The sequence below is a fragment of the Ictidomys tridecemlineatus genome, chromosome 3, assembly GCF_052094955.1.
Source record: "Ictidomys tridecemlineatus isolate mIctTri1 chromosome 3, mIctTri1.hap1, whole genome shotgun sequence".
NCBI lineage: Eukaryota > Metazoa > Chordata > Mammalia > Rodentia > Sciuridae > Ictidomys > Ictidomys tridecemlineatus.
In genome coordinates this window covers 40,237,632-40,255,767 of record NC_135479.1, presented here as the reverse complement: position 1 = coordinate 40,255,767, position 18,136 = coordinate 40,237,632, and the positions used below count along the sequence as shown (strand labels likewise).

At 34.8% G+C, this 18,136-nt stretch overlaps 2 protein-coding genes across 3 annotated transcripts in view; one reads left to right on the top strand and one right to left on the bottom strand.

Annotated features, from left to right (window-relative positions):
• Positions 1 to 13,444, top strand: part of Suz12 (SUZ12 polycomb repressive complex 2 subunit) — a 49,268-nt gene extending 35,824 nt beyond the window's left edge. For both annotated transcript variants that reach the window (XM_005327796.5, XM_005327795.5), the window contains 7 exons: positions 2,127 to 2,304; positions 4,114 to 4,205; positions 4,563 to 4,706; positions 6,462 to 6,619; positions 7,911 to 8,109; positions 8,756 to 8,835; positions 11,087 to 13,444. In XM_005327796.5, coding sequence (XP_005327853.1) covers positions 2,127 to 2,304; positions 4,114 to 4,205; positions 4,563 to 4,706; positions 6,462 to 6,619; positions 7,911 to 8,109; positions 8,756 to 8,835; positions 11,087 to 11,432 — 1,197 coding nt within the window. In that variant the 3' untranslated portion in view covers positions 11,433 to 13,444. The remainder of the gene's footprint in view (positions 1 to 2,126; positions 2,305 to 4,113; positions 4,206 to 4,562; positions 4,707 to 6,461; positions 6,620 to 7,910; positions 8,110 to 8,755; positions 8,836 to 11,086) is intronic.
• Crlf3 (cytokine receptor like factor 3) overlaps positions 1 to 18,136 on the bottom strand; it is a 78,042-nt gene that overhangs the window by 17,747 nt on the left and 42,159 nt on the right. The gene's annotated exons all lie outside the window — the stretch shown is intronic.

The window sequence follows — 18,136 nt, the reverse complement described above, 5'->3', positions numbered from 1 at the left end:
TTTTAACTTTAATAGAGGGCAGATCTGCAATATGCATAAAAATAAAAATTATATAATCATTACCAATTCTAATTCTGCCAATTTGTCACACAGTAATACTTGATTAACTATGGGTTGAGGCTATAGCTTGGTGTCAGAGTGCTTGCTTAGCCATGAGTGAGGCACTAGGTTTGATCCTCATCAGCACCACATAAAAATAAATAAAAGTACTTAAAAAAAGTTGATCAACAGAAAAATGTAAGTAAGCAGATCTTTTCAGCCATTAAAATGAAAAATTGTAAATAAAATCTAAGGGCTGGAGTTGTAGCTCAGTGATAGAGTGCTTACCTAGCATGCTTGAGGCATTGAGTTTGATCCTCAGCACCACATAAATGTAAAATAAAGATATTGTGACCACATAAAACTAAAAAATAAATAAGAAAAAAATCTAAAAAGCCATTAAAAGTATGATAGAGAAGAATTTCACGATATTTCATTTTTACTAAATAGTAGGTATGAGTTCCTTTTTCTAAAATTATTGATATAGTGGTTCATTCAAGGTTAACAGATGAGATTTCAGCTAGTTTTAGTTTCTTTGTACTTATCTACAGTGTTTGTATTTTCTGTTATTTATTATCTTTATAATTTTTTAGTTTTAAAATTCTTAAACTGTACTTTTTAAAAACATTTATTTTTTTGTTGTATGTGGGCATAATATCTTTATTTTCATTTTTATGTGTTGCTGAGGATTGAACCCAGTGCCTCACGCATGTGAGGCAATTACTCTATCTCTGAGCCACAACGCCAGCCCAAGTTTACTTTTTTTTTTTTTAAGAGGGAGAGAGAGAGAGAGAATTTTTTTAGAGAAACAGAGAGAATTTTTAATATTTATTTTTTAGTTTTCGGCAGACACAACATCTTTGTATGTGGTGCTGAGGATCGAACCCGGGCCGCACGCATGCTAAGGCGAGCGCACTACCGCTTGAGCCACATCCCCAGCCCCAAGTTTACTTTTTATTCATTAGAAAATAAGAATTCTAAATACAAGTTGATTTCCTAAGAAATCGTTTGCAGCAGTGTAATGTGTATATACTTTTAAGTCAGAGCATATAGGTATACTTCTTTTTTAAAACTTGCTATTAAATAAATGACATAATTTACTAAATCATGGGTAATTTGGTTTAATAGATAAACAGATTATTTTAAATTTTATTTTTACATCTCCGAAATGTTTTAATAATCATGCTTATATCTTTTTTGTATTGGTAGTGTTTCTATAAGACACATTCCCAGATATAGACTTAACTGTCTAAACCAGTTGATACAATCACATCTTTACCTTGTTTTAGTTTAAAATTCTAGTTTTTGTTGTGGTGTTGATGATACTGGGAATTGAACCTAGTGCCTTTGCAGCTGAGCTATAGCTCTGGCCCAGAATTACAGTTTTAATAGGATTACTGGTAGGAAAGATGTAGAAGGACTTTAAAATGAATTAGAGCCCATTAAAGGTTTCTGTCAAAGAGAATAGCATGAAAGCATTTTTTGAGCAGTTTGTTTGGACTCAGTGGCAGTGGGACTCAGTGGCAGTGAGATTTAGAGAAGTCAAGAGAAATAAGAAAGCTACTCAGTTTGCAAAGTGCCTAAGGAAATTGTCACTTCAGAGCAAAGAGAGCAAGCTGACAGTCTGTGGGAATCAGATTTATTTTGCTTTGTTTTAAAGACATTTGGTCATCCAAATAAGAAATGGAAAGATTTCCATAAAAAACCCGTTTCCAACTTTTTCTTCTTTTTTTTTTTTTTTTTCTGGTGGTGCTAGATAAACGGGCCTTGTGCATGCTATGCCAGCACTTTACCACTGACCTACATTCCCAATTCATGTTTCTGACTTAAAAGTTGGCCATACTGTGTCAATATTTCTACATAAAAAGTCATCTGATAAGCGGCTGCTGCATCAAATAGCCTGAGTTCTTCAGTTCTACAATGTCTACTCCTTCATATTTTATCTAACCTTATCTTTTGATTTTTGATGAAAATTTATTGATTGAAATCAAATCCACATTGACTCATCATAATGAATTATTTTATTCCTATAATTTATTTCAGTTCATTTAGTGAATCTTCACTTTTCATGTTTTTGTATCTTTTAGAGGCTGCCTCCATTTGAAACATTTTCTCAGGGACCTACATTGCAGTTCACTCTTCGTTGGACAGGAGAAACCAATGATAAGTCTACAGCTCCTATAGCCAAGCCACTTGCCACTAGAAATTCAGAGAGTCTCCATCAAGAAAACAAACCTGGTTCAGTTAAACCTACACAAACTATTGGTAAACAAAACATTGCTATTAAAATAATGATTTCAGAGTTAGGACTTAGTCTTTAGATTTATTTGTATTTTGCTTCATGTAATTATTCTTTAGGAAATATTATTTGGCTTGCTAGATTCACTATTAACTATTGTACATTAGGATTTTCCTGTGTTAAATGTTAAGTTTTATGTTGAAGTACTGATAAATATACCTTTATTTAGAACCTTTGTGCTAGATGTGTCTGAGAATTCGAATTTTTCTTTTAAATGTTTGGAAGCATAATATGGTATGTAATATATGTGCCACATATTATTTAACAATTCCATGGTGTCTGTAGATACCTTCATATCAGTTTAGCAGTTTTTCCAATATTTGAATATGCCATAAACTGAGGAGGAAAAAAAAAATTTGGTTTTCAGATTGGATTTTAGATTTCTCAGTGGCAGCTTGGAAAGGACTTTGGAACTGCCAGATGCTGAGTCACATGCCTGTAATTCCACCTACTTAGAAGACTAAGCAGGAGGATCACAAATTGGAGGCCAGCCTAGGCAACTTAGACTGTCTCAAAAGGAAGTAAAAAGTGTTGGAGATGTAGCTCAGTGGTAGACTTCTTGCCTAGCATGAATGAGACCCTGGGTTTAATCCCTAGTACTGCAGTAATTTTTAAAAAGTGCTTTGGAACTATATCTTTAATAAGTTTTACAGTGTTATAGTGTTATATATGTTCTGTCTTATTTATTAGGAGCACTGCCCTTCACCTGAGCGCATCCATCTATTTAAAGACTACAAACGGCTTAAGATGTTTTCCTTGACATTAATCAATTATGTACATTGATTATGCGTAGGTCACTGTAATAAATTAAAGAGATATAAGAAATGACCCATGACAGGAAGATTTCCCACGTAAATTGTGGTCTAGGCACTTCTCAGCAATACTCTGAAGCCATTGAAAATAGGTAAAAAAGTTACAAAGGAACTGAGGGAAAGGGAAGAGTTTATACAAAATTGTATATATGGGATGTTCAGATGAATCAAGAAAAAGGCTTTTTTCCCATTAGGTATGAATGAAATATATCAAAATTGTTAATGGTGATTATCTTTTAGTTCTGGAATGATTTTAATATAATTACTTTTTACTTAACTTTCTGGTAAATGAGAATTTAGTGGATATCTTATTTTTATGATGGTTTAGGACATAGCATCTTAAACTCTGTCATAGTAGATTTATTTTTAATCATGTTGTAAGTAATTTTTTATTTTTTCTCAATATATATTAATATGAAAACCAATCAAAAGCAATTCTTAGGGTTGGGGATATAGTTCAGTGGTAGAGTACTTGCCCAATATATGGGAGGCCCTGTGTACATCCCCAAAGAGGCAAACTATAAGAACAAACAATACACACACACACAAATACTCTTTCCTCAACTTGGAATTGTTCAAAACAGTATAGTTACCACATATAATTACCTGGTTTTGTTTATTTATTTTTAACCTTTATTTTATGTGGTGCTTAGGATTGAACCCAGTGCCTCCCACGTGCTAGGCAAGCGCTCCACCACTGAGCCACAACCCCAGCCCCTTTTATGATGGTTTAGCACATAGGAGGTAGTTTTTAAAGGAAAAATTGAGTCCTGCCAATAAAGATCTTAACATCTGATTACTGATTAACCGGATTGTTACTCTGATCATTAGCTAAGGATAAGAATAGAAATTGTGTCACATAAATAGAATTCTGTGAAACCTTTAATTGTTTAATTATTTTAGCCAGGTATTATTTTATATTTTAGAAGCAAATATTTTCATTAAACAAAAGTATATTTTCAGCTGTTAAAGAAACATTGACTACAGATCTACAAACAAGAAAAGAAAAGGATACTTCAAATGAAAACAGACAAAAATTAAGAATATTTTATCAGGTAAACATAGCTGACCTTCTGTTAAGTAATCATGAAATGCATTTTTTAATATACATATTTTTAGTTGTAGGTGGACACAATACATTTATTTATTTTTTTTTATATGGTGCTGAGGATCGAACCCAGTGCCTCACATGTGCTAGGCAAGCACGCTACCACTGAGCTAGAATCTCAGCTCCTCATGAAATGCATTTTTTTTATATATTAGATCTAAAATCTTTGGGAATATTTAAATAAAAATATCTATTAATTTGACACTCCTTTTAAAAATTGTCTTAACTATTTTTAGAAATTGAAACAAAACATCTTGGTAAAAGTTGTGGACTTAACTGGATTTTTTGTTTTTTATTTCTTTAGTTTCTTTATAACAACAATACAAGACAACAAACTGAAGCAAGAGATGATTTGCATTGTCCTTGGTGCACTCTGAACTGCCGCAAACTTTATAGTTTACTCAAGCATCTTAAACTCTGCCATAGCAGATTTATTTTTAATTATGTTGTAAGTAATTTTTTATAAGAGCCTAATTCTTAAAAATTATACTTGTGTAAAAATAACAAAATATCTGCTTTTGATAGATTGCTTTATGCATGAGTTACAATTAATGATTCAGAGTTTACAGAAACTTGGGGTAATTTCCTTATTCTTGATGAAAAGAAAGAATTTTTTTTTAATAAGCCAAGATTCTGTTTGTTTTTTTTTTTTTTTCCTTAGTTTTCGGCGGACACAACATCTTTGTTTGTATGTGGTGCTGAGTATCGAACCCGGGCTGCATGCATGCCAGGCGAGCACGCTATCGCTTGAGCCACATCCCCAGCCCCCTGTTTTTGTTATAATTACTTTTTAGTTGGAGACGATACCTTTATTTATTTATTTTTATGTTGTACTGAGGATTGAACCCAGGGCCTCACACATGCTAGGCATCCCCTACCGCTGAGCCACAACCCCAGTCTCCAGAAGAAAGAATTTATATAAAGTCTCCAAGCCAATAAAAGAAATTAAAAAAAAATATTTATTTTTTAGTTGTACACAATGTATTTTATTTTATTTATTCATGTGGTGTTGAGGATTGAACCCAGGGCCTCGCAAATGCTAGGCAAGCACTCTACCGCTGAGCCACAACCTCAGCCCACAATTGAAAATTTTAACACACATATTTCAATCCCCTATAAAAGACTCCCATAGAGATGATGGAGCCAGATGTGGTGGCACACGCCTGTAATCCCAGCGGTTTGGGAGGCTGAGGCGGAAGGATCAAGAATTTAAAACCAACCTCAGCAAAAGCAAGGCACTAAGCAACTCAGTGAGACCCTGTTTCTCAATAAAATCTAAAATAGGGCTGGGCCTGTGGCTTTGTGATTGAGTGTCCCTGAGTTCAATCCTTGGTACCACAAAATAAATAAACCAAAACCCCGTTGGATTTGAAACTAGGGGCACTGTGACACAGATTTTTTTTGGGTGGAGGTGGGGAGTACCAGGGATTGGACTCAGGGGCATTCAACCACTGAGCCACATCTCCAATCTTGCTGTTGCTGAGGCTGGCTTTGAACTCGAGATCCTACTGTCTCAGCCTCCCCAAGCTGCTGGGATTGCAAGTGTGAGCCACCACGTTAGGCAAACCCCAGACCTTTTAAATATTTTTATTTTGAGGCAAGGTCTTGTTAGTTTGCCCAGTCTGGCCTTGCGATCCCTTTGCCTCAGTGTTCAGAATTGTTGGGATTGCAAGTATGTACCACTGCACCTGGCATCACATGTTTTTGACTCCAGGTCTTGTGATGTCCTGTTCACTGGCTGGTGTGCCTGGATAATTTTAGTTTTAAAAATAGTAAGAACCCATAACAATATGGGGATGCTACTGCTTTTTTAGTGTGCAGATGACCCTGATTTCAAATCTCCAGCACTTCAAAAGAGATAACCTACAAATACTTTTTAATTAACTGGAGAGATAGGTATTTATTTATGTGCTTATTATTTTAATTTGTTTTTTTTGGTACAGGTGATTGAATGCAGGGGCACTTAACCACTGAGTCATATCTCCAGCCCTTTTTAAATATTTTATTTAGAGACAGGGTCTCATTGAGTTGCTTAGGACCTCACTAAGTTGATGAGGCTGGTTTTGAACTTGCCATTCTCTTGTCTCAGCCTCTTCAGCTGCAGGGATTACAGGCGTACAGGTGTGCACCATCACACTGGTCTTAGGTAGAGAAGCATAATTAGTATTTTCTTTTCCTAAACATGCTGCTATTTTTGTTACAGTATCATCCAAAAGGTGCTAGGATAGATGTTTCTATCAATGAGTGTTATGATGGCTCCTATGCAGGAAATCCTCAAGATATTCATCGCCAGCCAGGTTTTGCTTTTAGCCGAAATGGACCAGTAAAGAGAACACCTATCACACACATTCTTGTTTGCAGGTAGGTAAAAAGCTCATACCACAAAAAGCTTATTCTCTAGCTTTTGTCAGGGATGTTAGAGTGAAAAAGGGGAGCCAGCCAGACTTACTGTTTAGATAAAAATTATTATTTTAAGTGTAAGTCTCTGAGGTGGTGTACTGCTTTATAACTCTCACAAGATCCTTCTTCTGTAGGTGTTTTTTTCATTTTGTCTTCCAACTTTCCCCCTAACTTTTAACTGTTGTATCTCTGTTTCTTTACTGGTTGCTATACTGGTTAGTAGAATTGAAGAATTTTCCCAGTGAAAGTTTCTAGATAGGAACTAACAAGAAAGGGATGTACTGTAATTGGGTTGTATGAAATATAAACACTTCTATCCCTATCATTTAATATTGCACATGATGGTCTCTGGTTAGATACTATCCAAGATTGGTTATCCTTCCATTAGGATTTATTCCACAGTGGTGTATTTATAGTAGCAGATTTGACTGGTGAGATGAAAATTTTATCTCTTGAAAGTGAAAAAAAAAATTGGATAGTTTTCTGTGTGTAGCCAGTGTTATGGTTTTCTACTTTGTAATTATACATACGTTAGAATACACTTTTTTTTTTTGTGGGGATTTGGGAGTATTGGGGATTGAACTCAGGGGCACTCAACCACTGAGCTCCATCCCCAGTCCCATTTTGTATTTTATTTAGAGACAGGGTCTCACTGAGTTGCTTAGTGCCTCACTGTTGCTGAGCCTGGCTTTGAATTCTGATCTACCTGCCTCAGCCTCCCGAGCTGGTGGGATTATAGGCATCACCACACCCAGCAAAATATACAATTTTGACAAGTAAAATTTTATATGTATATTTCTGTTGTGCCCTGTGTAGCACATAGTTCCTTTTTCTTCCTTTTAACTATCTTTCACTTTCTGTATGTAATTTTTTCCACAGTTAGTTTTATCATTAAAACCCTGATGCTTAGATTGATAAATAATAGGTCCACTTCACATCATGTATAGAAGGAAAATAATTTAGGAGAAGGATTGCCTCAACTACCTTTTTTTTTTTTTAATAAGGTTTTCTTCTTAATTTTTTATAGTTGTCAGTGGACTTTTATTTATTTACATGCCATGGTGAGTGCCTCACACATGGTAGGCAAGATCTCTGCCACTGAACTACAACCCCATCCTCTCAACTACTTTTATGGTGTGGTTGGTTTTATAAAATGGTAATATTGTAAATTATTGCAGACTTCAAGTCATACTCAGTTGGATGATGTACATGTAAATGTATAGTCTGTCAGTATTTCTTTCTTTTTGCTTAGGCCAAAACGAACAAAAGCAAGCATGTCTGAATTTCTTGAATCTGAAGATGGAGAAGTGGAACAGCAACGAACATACAGTAGTGGCCACAATCGTCTGTATTTTCACAGTGATACATGCTTACCTCTCCGTCCACAAGAAATGGAAGTAGACAGTGAAGATGAAAAAGATCCCGAATGGCTAAGAGAAAAAACCATTACAGTAATTATTATCATCTTCATTACCATCATTATTAGCTATGATCTTAGAATTTTATGATTAAATGTATTTTGTTTGACAGGAGGATCCGAAGTTCAGACCCAGTCTCAACAATTTAGCAAGGCCTTAGGCCCTGTCTCAAAAAATTAAAAGAGAGCTGAGGATGTGGCTCAGTGGTTAAGTGCCCCTCAGTTCAATTCCTAGTACAAAAAAAAGGGAATTTGTTTGAAAACATTATGTAATACGAACTAGACTTTTTGACTTTCAATGAGGAAACTTTTAAAAAAATATTTATTTATTTATGTATCTTTAGTTTTAGGTGGATGCATTAGTTTTGTTTTTATGTGGTGTCGAGGATTGAATCCAGGAAAGTCCATTTTTTGAATAGTGTCATTTAAGTTTTACCAAGTTAAATTTAAAAAAGATTTTCTTCATGTGAATTTGTATTGGGTATTTTAATTTCTATATGTATAGATAACTCGTAACTTAGGATTTGCCTTTCAGAATTATAACTTGGTTTCGAGAAATGTTGCCACTTTTCTGTTTTCAATTCCAAAACTATTTTTGACATTCTCAAAACTTTTTTAGAAATACTAATTATGTTCTGCATTTAATATATTTTTTTTCTTCTTTTTTGTTACTGTTTTAGCAAATTGAAGAATTTTCTGATGTTAATGAAGGAGAGAAAGAAGTGATGAAACTATGGAATCTCCATGTCATGAAGCATGGGTAGAGTATTTTAAATTTAATATATTCCATTTTTCTTTATATTTCTTTTGCTGTTCATATTCTATAAATCTACCTGTTCCAGTCTTATTTAAAATTTCACTAATTTATATAGTGACCCAAATTTTTGCCCTAATCTCAAAATATTTAAAGAAAAATGGGGATATTCACAGAATTCATAAGAGAAAAAACATTGGCTTCTAGCTCTATAGCAAGTTTTTGGAGGGACTTGGGAATTCTTCATTTCCATATGTGGTAGAGTGACCCTGAGCCCAATCCCTGATACTAAAATCAACAAAATAAAATAGGTTCCCATTCTACCTCCCTGCCAAAAAAAATTTTGTTTTCTCTGTGTGAACTGCTATTGTCAATTATTTTTCTGCTCTATTTTTTTTTTATCAGAAAATCAATATTTCTGTGTTCTGCAGCACAAACATCCAAAGTTTTCCACTTAGTGTGTCACTTTACCCTTGGGGATTGAACACAAGTTAGTGTTCTAGTCCAGAAGTCTGGGTACCTGTTTTTGAACTGCCTTTGAGCTACCAATAGTGTTTACATTTTTAGTGGATGCAGAAAAGAAAAAAGGAGACTGATCATGTCAAAGCCTAAAGTGATTGCTGTCTGGCCTTTTTATACATGAAGTTTGCTTGATTCTTACTCTAGTCTTTAAAATCAGTTATAAGGGCTGTGGCTGTGGCTTAGTGGCAGAGTGCCTGCCTGGCATGTGTGAAGCACTGGGTTTGAGTCTCAGCACCACATAAAATAAGACACTACAACTAAAACAATTCTTTTTAAAAATCAATTATGAGTAAAGTATGTATATATGGATGGTGGATGGTTGGGTTAAATGTGTTTCCTTTTGTCCTTATATGCCAGTTAAGAAATGTAATTTTAGGCTAGGGAAGCTCAGTGGTAAAGCATCTGTCTAAGATGCTCAGGGCTCCGTGTTCAATCCCTAGCACCACAAAAAATACAAAAATAAATTTTAGTCATGTTACTTTTAGTTCCCTTTCAATTCCTTTATCCAAATCTATTACTGTAGCAACTATTAGGATTCATTATAAATTGACAGGTATTTAGGCAAAATACATTGATTTCCACTACCCCAAAAATCCAGAGATATGGATGCCATGTTGGATTCTTAGTTTTAGTGGGTAATTGAGCAGCTGTCTCTTTGTTTTTATTTATTTCACTCAGATATTAATTGTACATGCACTTTGCTTCCACCAATACACTTCTCATCACTTCTTTGACAACTTTAATTTTTTTAAAGGTTTATTAGGAACTGAAAAGAGTAGAGAAGCCCTGCTTCTATAATAAATCTGTGAAGATCAAGGAAAGAAATAAAGGGGAATTGTTAATATATAGAGAGAGTTAAAGACTATTGGTAGCTCAATGACATTGTGAAAACAGGCAGTGGTGCTGGCAAAAGAAAATATGCTGTTTGGGCTGGGGTTGTTCCTTAGAGATAGAGCGCCTGCCTAGCACATATAAGGCACTGGGTTCTATCTCAGCACCACATAAAAACAAATAAAATAAAGTTATTGTGTTCATCTACAACTAAAAAAAATTGACAAAAAAGAAAATATGCTGTTATATTGTGACTTCATTAAGAAACCTCTTGGTTTGGGGCCAGGGATATAGCCCAGTTGGTAGAGTGCTTGCCTCGCATGTCCAAGGCCCTTGGTTCAATCCCCAGCGAAAGAAGGAAGGAAGGAAGGAAGGAAGGAAGGAAGGAAGGGAGGAAGTGAGGAAGGAAGGAAACCAAGGGAATTGACTTTTCAGTGGCACCTATTTAGTTTACATTCTGATTAGGTGAAGTCTTTCAAGAGTCTACAGAGACTTAATCTAAAATTTCTAAAATTATTAATTTATTCAGGCAATTGAATCTCAGTTTTACTGTAGTCTTACTACTTGTTAAGACATCATTTTTTGGGCCAGGGTTTGGTGGCACACATATATAATCCCTTCTGTTCAGGAGGCTGAGGCAGGAGGATAGCAAATTCAAGGCCAGCCTGGGAAACTTATACAAGACTGTGCCTCTAAAAGATAAAAAGGGCTGGGGTTGTAGTGCAGTGTAGAACACCCTGTGTTTGATCTGGGTTTTGTTTTGTTTTTTAATGCTAGAAACAAAATAAACATCATTTACTGGATTCAAATATATTCTTGACTGTTCTATAATGGTTATCACTATTGCATTTAACAGAAGTGCTTTATATAACTATTAATGTATTTTTATTTTTTTATTAAATAGGTTTATTGCTGACAATCAAATGAATCATGCCTGTATGCTGTTTGTAGAAAATTATGGACAGAAAATAATTAAGAAGAATTTATGTCGAAACTTCATGCTTCATCTAGTCAGCATGCATGACTTTAATCTTATTAGCATAATGTCAATAGATAAAGCTGTTACCAAGCTCCGTGAAATGCAGCAAAAATTAGAAAAAGGAGAATCTGCTTCCCCTTCAAGTGAAGAAATAACTGAGGAACAAAATGGAACAGCAAATGGATTTAGTGAAATTAACTCAAAAGAGAAAGCTTTGGAAACAGATGGTGTCTCAGGGGTTTCAAAACAGAGCAAAAAACAAAAACTCTGAAAAGACCTAACCCCATGTTATGGACAAACACTGAAATTGCATTCTAGGGAATTCAGCCTCTAAGAAGAGTTGTTTTTGTTTTTAAATCATAGGTTCCAAACAGGCACTGTTAGATGAAGTAAATGATTTCAACAAGGATATTTGTATCAGGGTTCTATTTCACTTGATTATGCAGCATTACATGTATATCAGTTTTATTGATGTCATTAAAACATTTTCTAGTTTGAGCATGAAAAGCAATACTTCAAAGAAAGTACTTTTAACTGCAACAATTGTCTTATTAAATACATTGAATTAATCTAGAAATTATTTCATATTTAAATTATAATGCTTTTTGCATTTGTGACTAGCTGTTTTTCTATTTTGTAATTGTGAAACATTTTCTTGGGGAGGGAAAATTGGAATGTGATTCTCTTTTTTAGAAATTGAAGATTTTTGTGAAATTGAAATTGTTGCATTACTACTTGCAATCAAACCTTGATCCTTGATTTTGAAATCATCAATTTGGAATGAAAAATTACAATGCAAAATATTTTACTTAAGTTTCTTTTACAATTTTAAGGTAGCACTTCTTCATCTTATGCCTGTTTGAGAAGATGTTAATTTTTCATATTGTTGACAGTAAAATGTCATGTCGGTTTTTAAGGGTTACTGACCATTTGTTTTCACATGGATAAATTTAGTGCATTGTTCACCTATGTGTTTTTTTCAAACTTGAACATTTATTTTCTTTTGGTTTTCTTTTTCAATTAGGTAATCATATGGAAAATTCAGCTGTATGAATCTTTTCATTAGAATAATAATCCAAGGAAAGAATCCAAGTTTGAGAATTTTAAGATGCCACTTTCGGGGAGGGGAAGTGTTCTATAAAAAATGAAGCAGAAAATGTTACACTTTTGTTTTTGTTGTTTTCATTGCAAGGGTGATTTGTAATGTATTTCATGATTAGAATATCCAATACAGATAAGCTGACTTGAATTGTTTTTGAGCAATTTTGCCCTGTGTTATGTGTTTTACGCACATATTTGCAGTTGGATTTTCTCCAACAGAAAGCAGTTTCACTACTGGCACATTAATAAGCACCAATAGGTTTTTATTCCAACTCCAAGCACTGTGGTTGAGTAACATCACCTCAATTTTTTATTATCCTTAAAGATACTGCATTTTCATACTCTTTATTTATAAAGGATCAATGCTGCTGTAAATACAGGTATTTTTAATTTTTTAATTTCATTCCATCACCATCAGAGCAGTTCCCTATTTTGTTTAGTGAAGGGATATATAAGCTTTCTAATGGTGTCTTCAGAAATTTATAAAATGTAAATACTGATTTGATTGGTCTTTAAGATGTGTTTAACTGTGAGGCTATTTAACTAATAGTGTGGATATGATTTGTCATCCAGTATTAAGTTCTTAGTCATTGATTTTTGTGTTCAAAAAATAGGAAAGAGGGAAACTGCAGCTTTCATTACAGATTCCTTGATTTGTAAGCTCTCTAAATGATGAGTTCCAGTAAACTCTCATTTTGCCTCTGAGTAGTGGATTTTGAGCATTTCTCTTGGGCTTTAATTTGCTAAAGCTGTGCACATATGTAAAAAAAAATAAAAATAGATTATTTTAGGGGAGATGTAGGTGTAGAATTATTGCTTATGTCATTTCTTAAGCAGTTATGCTCTTAATGCTTAAAAGAAGGCTAGCATTGTTTGCACAAAAAGTTGGTGACTCCCTCCCCCAAATAGTAATGAAATTACTTCTGTTGAGTAAACTTTTTATGTCATCTTATAATAAAAGCTGAAAAAATCCCTTTGTTTCTATTTATAAAAGAAAAAATGCTTTTCTATATGTACCCTTGATAACAGATTTTGAAGAAATCATGTAAGATGATAAAGCATTTGAATGGTACAGTAGATGTAAAAAAAATTCAGTTTAAAAGAACATTTGTTTTTACATTAAATGTTTATTTGAAATGATTTTGTACATAAAGTTCAATAATATAAAAGCTGTATTTCTGCTTTTTTTGTCATTGTTGTTATTATGCATTGTTAATGCGTACTCTAAAATTTTGGCTTAGCAGCAAAATTCTCTACCCCCAGGGATGACTCAGAGGTAATAATTAAGGGGGGGAAAACTAACATGAAATCCTGCTTTCATCATTTATGAGTGTTACGTCATTTATGATTTATAGATATTTCTAGATTTATAGTTCAGAGTAATACCAGTATTAGCCAAACAGTTATCCTACTTTAGTTGTGGATTTTTCTTTTCAATTTTCAAAAGTTCATAGGGTAGGCATACAAACAATGATAAACTAAAAATATCTTTTTTTTTCTAAAGAGAGAGAATTTTTAATATTTATTTTTTAGTTTTTGGCAGACACAACATCTTTGTTTGTATGTGGTGCTGAGGATCGAACCCGGGCCACACACATGCCAGGCGAGTGCACTACCGCTTAAGCCACATCCCTAGCCCCTAAAAATATATCTTACAATTATTTACACATGGTTCCTGGTTTATGATGGGCCAACTTTATGATTTTGTGATGTTGATAAGTGTTTATGTTAGAGATTGTACTTTTGACTTTGAAATTGATCTTTTCTTGGATTATCAATAGCTAGTATAATACTATCTTGCAATGCTGACAAGCAGCTCCCAGTTATTGTCACAAGGAGCAAAAATCATTAGTGTTCTGTTGATAAGGTATGATGGTTAGAAGGTTTAGATGTATTAAATGCATTTTCTATTTATTTTTTCAGCTTGAGGGTTTATTGAGATGTAACCCCACTGTAAGTCAAGAAACATTTGTACTATATAAGAGGAAAAGTTGTTGAAGTTGAAGTAACAATTCTGTGCTTTATGTTCCAGTAATAGCTTTTTCCCCTTCACATGGTGCTGAGAAGTGCCCTTTTAGGATCGATCCCAAGCTTACTAGGTATGTTTCTCTTTTTCTTTTTTAATATTTATTTTTTAGTTGTAGTTGAACACAATACCTTTATTTTATTTATTTTTATGTGGTGCTGAGTATTGAACCCAGGGCCTCACATTTGCTAGGTGAGCACTCTACTTCTGAGTCACAACCCCAGCCCATAGGTACATTTCTTTTAAGGAGTTAGCTTTATTTTTAAGACTCATTGACTTTGTTGCCTGATGGTCTTAATTGGTGCTTATATATTTGGTGACATGAATCAAGGACTTGAACTGCTATGCTGAAGTTTTGGATTTCAGGCAGTTTGAAGTATGAGAGGATTTACTAAAGAGATAAGAAAAATTTGAGAGCCAGGGTGGTATAATGCCTGCAATCCCAGCTACTCAGGAGGCCGAGATAGGAGACCAGGCCAGCTTGGGCAACTCAGCAAGACCCTGTCTTGAAAAGTAAAAAGGATCAAGTGCCCCTGGGTTCATTTCCCAGTACTGTGAAAGAAAAAAAAGTTCCTGTAGGAAGCACTACTAGGATGCTAATGTGATGCAAGTGAAATATCTGGACAATCAGGACTTTCATGAAGTAAGTGCCAAGAAGTAGTTGATGAATGATGCTACAAATGGCTTCCACCTGCTTTTGTAGCATGCTATCACTAGCAAGCACCCTTTCATCTTTTGGGGATCTGTGTGCTTCCACTTGTTCTGAGCGCTGGGAATGTGAAGTTGAAGAGATCCTGCTTCAAAATTCTCCCAAGGTTTATAGTAAAAACTGCAGTTGTTTGCTTCTTTCTCCTCTCCCTAAATAAGAATATATCCCTTTGCGTAGAATTATTGTTTGTCACTACAGGAAAAAGGTGAAGTTATACAGGCATTAGATTAGAATATTTTTCTTTTTTTTATTTATTTTTTAAGAAAGAGTGAGGGGAGAGAGAGAGAGAGAGAATTTTTAATATTTATTTTTTAGTTCTCGGCGGACACAACATCTTTGTTGGTATGTGGTGCTGAGGATCGAACCCAGACCGCACGCATGCCAGGCGAGCGCTCTACCGCTTGAGCCACATCCCCAGCCCCTAGAATATTTTTCTTTATATTCTAACAAATTGAATCGCTTACATAGAATATGTAATAGGGTCCAATAAACCTCACCTCCTAATCCAATTACAGTTTTCTTTTGAATAGATCCTCTCTTGACTATTCCTGTTTCTCTTCTGAGGTACTTGTAGGGAAGATCCATAGTTGTCATGTGGGTAATTAGACCATCAGAGCCTTATAAGCCACTTAACTGCAATTAGTAAGGCCTGTGTGTTAGTCATGGAGATAGAAAGATAAACAAGTCATATATTGTTAATGTCCTTGTTAATTTTGAAGTCTAAAGAAGGAGACATTTATGTTTTAGTCATGTTTCATAGTGTCTAATCTCAGACTAGTGTTGTGGACACTAGTATGGTGGAAGAATTACAGGCTTTGAAGTTGTTAGGCTGGGATCGAACTTCAACTTTAGTGCACTTGCAGGTTCTTAACTCAAGAAGTAACTAGACCATGCCAAGTTTGTTTCATTGAATGTGAAATGGGATTAAATATCTCCCTCAAGGTACCTAACACAATAACTGACTTTGGATCATCACTGTTCCCTTTTCTAAAACCTCAGTTTTGCTTACTTCAATCCTCCACTCCCACCTAGGAAGAAAAATCACATGCTAAATAATGTAAGCTTGCTCCTTCTTCCATAACCTATGTTTTTTTTTTTTTTTTTAGTTTTTATTAGTTATTGATGGACCTTTATTTATTGATTTGTTTATATGTGAAGTGGTATAGAATGGTCTATTTTGTTTTAATTAATGTTACACTTGGAATAAAAGCTTTTGTTGGGGGCTAGGGATATGGCTCAAGTGGTAGCATGCTTGTCTGGCATGTGTGCAGCCTGGGTTCGATCCTCAGCACCACATACAAACAAGGATGTTGTGTCAACAGAAAACTAAAAAATAAATATTTTAAAAAAGCTTTTGTTGGATGAGTTTTCAATATAACTTTTTTTTAATATTTATTTTTTAGTTATACTTGGACACAATGCCTTTATTTATTTTTATGTGGTGCTGAGGATCAAACCCAGGCCCTCACACATGTGAGGTGAGCACTCTACCGCTGAGCCACAACCCTAGCCTCCTCAATAAACTTTTTCTTTTTTTTGGCAGGGGGGGGGCAGGGGGGGGCAGGGTACTGGGGATTGAACTCAGGGACATTCAACCACAGCCACATCCCCATCTCTATTTTGGGTTTTATTTAGAGACGGGGTCTCACTGAGTTGCTTAGCGCCTCGATCCTCCTGTCTCAGCCTTCTGAGTTGCTAGAATTACAGACCTGTGACATGGCACCTGGCAATAAATATAGTTTTTGTCTTTTAAAAAGAACAGTACTAGTCTTATTTCAAAAATCTTTATCAGCTGGATGTGGTGGCACACACCTATAATCCCAGCTGCTCTGGAGGCTGAGGCAAGAGGATTACAAGTTCAAAGCCAGCCTCAGCAATTTAGGGAAGGCCTAAGCAACTCAGTGAGACCTTGACTCTAAATAAAATTTTTTTGTATCAGATAGATACCTACATATCAGGTCTCATTTTTTAATAGAACACATTCAGATTTTACGCCCCCTAAAAATAAATCATTCTAGAAACTTTTGTTTCAGAATGAGTTACTCTTAATCAGTCTTCACAACAGAATCATCTAGTTTCATAAAAGAAACAAAACCCTGCATTTTGTTAATGGTTTCCTTAAAAAGTACAAAAGTAAAACATCGGATTTTTCTGTGGTGAAAATGGAATGGTGATAATGGATGTCACCAATTAGTCTGACTTCAAATCCAGGTTAATTCTCTCACATCAGTAGTCAAGTCCTTTTGGGTCTAACTCAAATACTGGTTGGTTATGTATCTTTTTTTTAATTCATTGATTCTTTTCAGTTACACGACAGCAGAATCCATTTTGATATAATTACACTGTCTCATTTTGTAGCTGAATGTCTCAAGGATGACAGCCTATTGCCTGGTGTCTTCCATTCTAAATCATGTTTTGAAAATAAATCTCTTTACCTATAAGACTGAATATCAGTGTTTTTGAAAAATACCAATTCTTTAACTTGGTATCCAAGACTCTACAATCTGATCCTGGTCTGTCCTCCGAGATTGTCTCCAGCCACTGCACTCTGAGCCTCACATAGCACTCCCGCCACCACTTTGGAGGAAGCACTAACAAACCCTGTTCCTCCACTATAACTCCTCCACCTCTGTTTCAGAGGCCATTTCTGCGCTTATCGGTTTTCTACTCCTCTTTTAAGAAACAGTTCATAGAGAACTTCACTTTCTGAACAATTTGGGGCTTTCCACTTAAGAGTGCACCCCCCACATATCCACACTCGGGCCAGAGTCTGGACAAGACCTGCTGTTAACCATGACCTAAGACAATTAGTTCACACCTCTTGAGCCTAAGTTTTAATATGAATGCCATCTATCATAAAAGTATGAAATGTAGATTGAGATCACTTATGTACTTGGAAAATCTAGCATTATGCCCAGTACACAGGAGGAGATCAATAAATATCAATTCTTGTTAACAACCCAATTCTCTTTTCCCTCTAAGCATACAGTTTTGAAATATTATGTTAGGTACCTCTGTTTGAACAGAATGAGTTTGCTTTGAAAACAAAACTTCAGTTTATAGTTTAAGACAAAATAGTTTCAGAGTTCAAGATATTACACTCCTGTCTAGAATTAGTTTTAAGTCACTTTGTGAAAAG